Source organism: Trachymyrmex cornetzi, unplaced genomic scaffold (genome assembly GCF_001594075.2).
Source record: "Trachymyrmex cornetzi isolate Tcor2-1 unplaced genomic scaffold, Tcor1.1 scaffold1404, whole genome shotgun sequence".
NCBI lineage: Eukaryota > Metazoa > Arthropoda > Insecta > Hymenoptera > Formicidae > Trachymyrmex > Trachymyrmex cornetzi.
In genome coordinates, this window is record NW_017295988.1 from 45,164 (window position 1) to 50,636 (window position 5,473).

Here is a 5,473-nt window from a genome sequence, read left to right on the forward strand (position 1 = left end):
TTCTTTTCCCCCGCCTATAATAATTACAGATGTCTTACCTTTCAAGGGGTAACGCCACTCTATAAGAGCTCGAAAAAAAGACGTGATTTTGATAATTTTTTACGGAGATACAATAAAGGAAATGGGAAATCTGTTTATAGGAGTTTATTATACATGTTCTGAAGTAAATAAAATAATTTTTTAATTAACATTTTTAAACAAAATGGCGGCTACATGATACGAAACTCGAGACCACCTCTCGCCGAAGGACCGGAAAAGTTTTTCCCACAATTTTCTATCTGGAACAAAAAAACCAAAATTTTTTGAAAACTATATATGTTTGGCTACAGAAGTACGTAGGGGATTTTAAAAATATTGAATTTTAAAAAAATAGTGCTTATCTGAAAAAAAATTTCACTGTAAATTATTTACAAAAAAGTTGACAAAATATCAAAAAGCCCCATTCATTATAGTTTTCAAAAAATTTTGGTTTTTTGTTCCAGATTGAAAATTGTGGGAGAAACTTTTCGGGCCCTTCGGTGAGAGGTATTCCCGAGTTTCGTATCATGTAGCTACCATTTTGTTTAAAAATGTTAATTAAAAAATTTTTTTATTTACTTCAGAACATGTATAATAAACTTCTATAAAAAGATTTCTTATTTCCTTTATTGTATCTCCGTAAAAAATTATCAAAAACACGTCTTTTTTCGAGCTCTAGAGTAGCGTTACCCCTTAATAAAATCATTTTAAGAAAAAATGTAAAATGCTAACTTAATGACACATAATATAAAATTATTTTTGGTAATACAAGTTAGTAAAAATTCAATCCTATTAATTTCTGATATGATCTTTCTTGTTTTTCTTTTATTTTAATTAGTCCTGCTGACTATTACAGGCTATAGCAGTGCCACAATTTTTCTCAAAATGCCACAAAGTACAAAATTATAATTAATGTTATAATTTAATACTAAATATTCCAATAGGTCCGATTTGATTTTCCTAATTTAACCCTGCTAGTTTTATAGAGCTTTTATTTAGAAGTCCATAGGCACAATTTTTAAAAATAATAGGTAATTTTGAAGGGAATTTAATAAGCTTTAAGATAACGTTATATAAAATTTAATCCAAATTACATTTTTTTGAAAATTAAAGAAATGTAACAAGTGAGCAAATCGCAAAGTCAAAAAATTGTGCTCCTGATATGAGATGCCCCGAGAAATCAATAGTAAAACGCAAAATATATCAGTATTGCAATAAAAAACTTTATTTAATGTTTCTAAAATACAAACAAACACAGCCAGCGTGCGCGAAAAATAAGCATGCGATATAGATTATACCCAGAACTCGTCTTCAGGCAGTTGGAATCAAGCATCGCCGAAATAGGCATTCAACGTTCATTCCGATTGTCTTTTTTATTATTATACAATAACATTTATACTTTAGCAATGATTTTCACTATAACATAGCAGCACGGGTTATTTCATATTACAAATACCCTAGGTATCTCATATTACGATTTCCTCACCTTATGGTTTTACGATCATCAAATCTAACTTCTGTAATTAAACAATTCAACATATCCCGTATTTTTCTATTAGTACGACCTTAACTTATACTATCACTACATGAAGAATTTATTGCCAAATATTTATTTATTAAATAATAAACAAGCTCATCTTAACGAAACTTTAAGACATCCAAATTCTGAAATCTTGTTTTACAATGACTACAGGCATGATCTAATAATGAATTTTCTACTAAATAGTTTTCAATCCAAGAGCAATAAATTCATGGTGGAACCAATAGATAGCGTTTATTAGTTTGGCAGGAACGCCGCTATCTCATATTAGGCGCCTATCTCATAATAGAGGGCTTTCCTCTATTTTTTATATTTTATTATAACGCATTTTTACTTTCAAGTATGTATATTAAAACGTTTCTAAGCATTTAATTACACCTTCCTCGTTTTTCTTACACTTGAGCGTATTATCGCACGAATATATGTATATTTGAATGTGTTGTTTGCTATTTAACATTTTATTTGACTGTATATATTTTAAGTTATGCAAATTTAAATAATATAGCATGGCATTTTGCTAATAGTCCTTTATGCGCATTGGTTACTCACGGCCTCTTTTTTCAGATTTTTATATCAAAATAATTATTCCTTGAATTAATTGTAGTTCTAATATTAATTTATAATTTACGTTACTATAGATTTTTAGTGCCGAGCTGCCTATATACAGGGTGTTCCGTAAGTTTTGGCCAATTGCTTTGGTGTAGATAGAGCGGATTAAACTGAGTCGAAAAGTCCGCTACCATTTTGCAAATTCGCAATATAGTTAACGAGATATTATTTACTAAAAGTCGCTGAATATTGGTTTTCAATAATTTTCTACTTAAATACTATCAACTTTACAGAAAAATAGCGAGAGACAAAAATTATTTATTTTCTTCTCATAAAGTTTTGAGAATTTTTTCAGAATTTTTTCAGAATTTTTTAATACCATATTTTCTCATGTTGATAAAAACAAGAAAACGCAGTACTAAAAAGTTGATAAAAAATTCTAACAAAATTCTTAGAGTTCTATGAGGAGAAAATAAACAATTTTTATCTCTTGCAGTTGTTTTGTAAAGTTGATATAATTTGAGTAAATAATTATTGAAGATCAATATTCAGCTATTTTTAATAATTAATATCTCGTTAACCATTGTGAAAATTGCGAAATATGGTAAAGGACTTTTCCACTCAGTTTAGTCCGCTTTTTCTAGGGTAAGTCGGGGGAATTACGCCACACTAAATTAGATTTTTGAGTAATTATTTGTTCAATTTAAAATAACTTTACATACTAATCTTTTTCTTCAATCCTTTATCTATGATTTGTGTATAATTTGAATCGAATATATTCATTTTTGTATTAAAAATAAAGAAATAAGAAAGTGCTGAAAAATGGATAATATGCGGTCATGGAGGTAATATGCCACATATGAAAAAGTATATATTCCATGTATAATATATTTAATATATATATATATAATATAATCGGAAGTGTAATGTACATATCGGGACTTTTGGCATATTTTGGGTCCGACCGGATATTTTTTTGTATGAAAAGTCGTTTGCTGGAACCGGTACTAGTATTTAAAGATATGCTTTGTAAGAAAAAGAGACCACTATACAGAGTGTCCCGACCTTTTTTGCCAATCACTTTTGTGTAGATAGAGTGGACTAAACAGAATCGAAAAGTCTTCTACCATTTTGCAATTTTCGCACTAGTTAACAAGATATTAATTACTAAAAATTGCAAAATATTGGTTTTGAATAATTTTTTACTCAAATACTCTCAACTTTATAGAAAAACTGCAAACACAGATAAAAATTATTTATTTTCTTCTCATAAAGTTCTGAGAATTTTTTTGAAATCTTTTATCATCTTTTTAGTACTGCATTTTCTTATTTTTACCAACATGAGAAAGTACGGTATTAAAAAATTCTGAAAAAATTATGAAAAAATTCTCAGAACTTTATGAGAAGAAAGTAAATAATTTTTGTCTCTTGCAGTTTTTTTGTAAAGTTGATAGTATTTGAGTAAAAAATTATTCAAGACTAATATTTTGCAATTTTTAGTAATTAATATATCTTGTTAACTATTGCGAAAATTGCAAAATGGTAGAGGACTTTTCGACTCAGTTTAGTTCGCTCTATCTACACAAAAGTGATTGGCAAAAAAGATCAGGACACCCTGTATACATATACAGGGTGTTTGAAAATTATCGCGATTCCTGTCACGAGCAGGTAGAATGGACCGAACTGAATCGAAAATTCTTATACCATTTTGTAGTTTGCGCAATAGTTAACGAGATATTAACGTTTAAATATAGCCGAATAAACGCGTCCAGCTGACCTACTGTGCTGCCGAATATACAACCTACCCGTCCTACCGTCCCCACCGATCGCACGGCGCGCGGGCCGCTGGGAGTGGGGATGGCCTGCTAGGCGTGCCGTTCGAGTCATTTGAAGATGTTTAGTGGCAGTTATGTAATACGTTAAGCACACAATTGTAAATTATTCTGTGTCATTAACGCAAGCGTCGCTAATCGGTATCATTGTTAAACAAAACGAGTGGTATATTCCACCAACTGGAGTATTCCCCCGACTTACCCTATACAAAAGCACTTGGCAAAAACTTACGGGACACCTTGTATACGTAAAGTTATATGTATACAGGTGTATGTAGGTATATACATTTGTATACATGCATGCATTCTGCAATACTCTACTTTTTTGTTAATTTTGTAATCAAACTATTTTCTAAACAAAACTAATCTTTTAAGACTATTTTTATGGAAGGCCACAATACCATCCATGTTCCTCTTCGATTCGCCATTATGCAATATCGTCACATTTTTATTAAGTGTCCTAAGGAATAAATATTTCGTAATTTTGAGTGCAGAATCGATTCAACAATATTTTAGTAAATGTAATTGTCAAGTTTTAAATATTTTTTATTAACCAAGTAGACCAAATTATTGTGTAAAATATAACTGGGTACCATTTTCTCCTGTACTAAATAGTATTAAAAACACATTTTAAAAAAATAACGTTTTAAACATTTGTTTTAAATTGTTTTAAAAAAAAAGCATGTTTAATTTAATCAACATGTTTTAAACATTTGTTAAAAAAAAAAGTTTTAAACAAAACAACCCTGAATGTCATGTCATCCTTGTTTAACGTTTGTCAAATAATAAGGATGACATAATACCTGGGAAGCACCGGATGGGAATTCAAACATTCCCCTGGAAGGAATCCCTAGTGTCGGTCCCTACACGTACCAGAGAGAAACCTGAAGAAGGATATAAGGGCCTTTTCTCTGTAACGAAATACCTGCAAAGTACCTTATGCACTACGGTCCTCTGAAGAAGTGGATGTCAACTACACAACATTATCTATTTTTTGCGATACTCTTGATGGAAATAAACCGCTGAAATCGTTAAAATCTCTATTAATTTGATATTAGTTTTTTCAGCGATTATTTCTATCAGTAGTACCACAAAAAAGTGGATATTGTTGTGCCCCACTAATATTTTTCCCAAGTCAGCACTTATGGTCACAAGTCTGATTTTTAACATCCATTATTTGAACGTTCATAGGACGTTCATAGTATGTACATTCGGCTACATTCAATGTATCCGAAGTTGTGACAAACAGACGTCCGGCGAGAATATTAAAATTTATTATTTATTTACCAACCTCAATAATTTCGTGTATAAAGCATTGTTAGTTAAATATTATTAACTAAATTAGTCGTTAATGACAATTTTTATTAATTTAATTTTCTGTGATATGTTCTTTTTAATTAGTTTGGCAGAAATCCTAAAAATAGCTTACGGAATAATATAAAAGAAAACGATTACAACATCAAACATGACTACAATGACGACGATGACAACGAAGACGGCGACGACAACGAAGACGACGACGACGGCGACGACG

General features: G+C 30.4%; 1 protein-coding gene across 1 annotated transcript in view; it reads left to right on the forward strand.

The window, feature by feature from the left end:
* The window catches only part of LOC108771178 (prostatic spermine-binding protein-like), a gene marked incomplete at its 3' end in the record, with an annotated part of 49,325 nt that extends 43,853 nt beyond the window's left edge, over positions 1-5,472 (forward strand). Inside the window, exon 4 of the mRNA XM_018523110.1 lies at positions 5,341-5,472. Within this exon, the coding sequence (XP_018378612.1) occupies positions 5,341-5,472 (132 nt within the window). The remainder of the gene's footprint in view (positions 1-5,340) is intronic.
* Position 5,473: the final 1 nt, after the last annotated feature.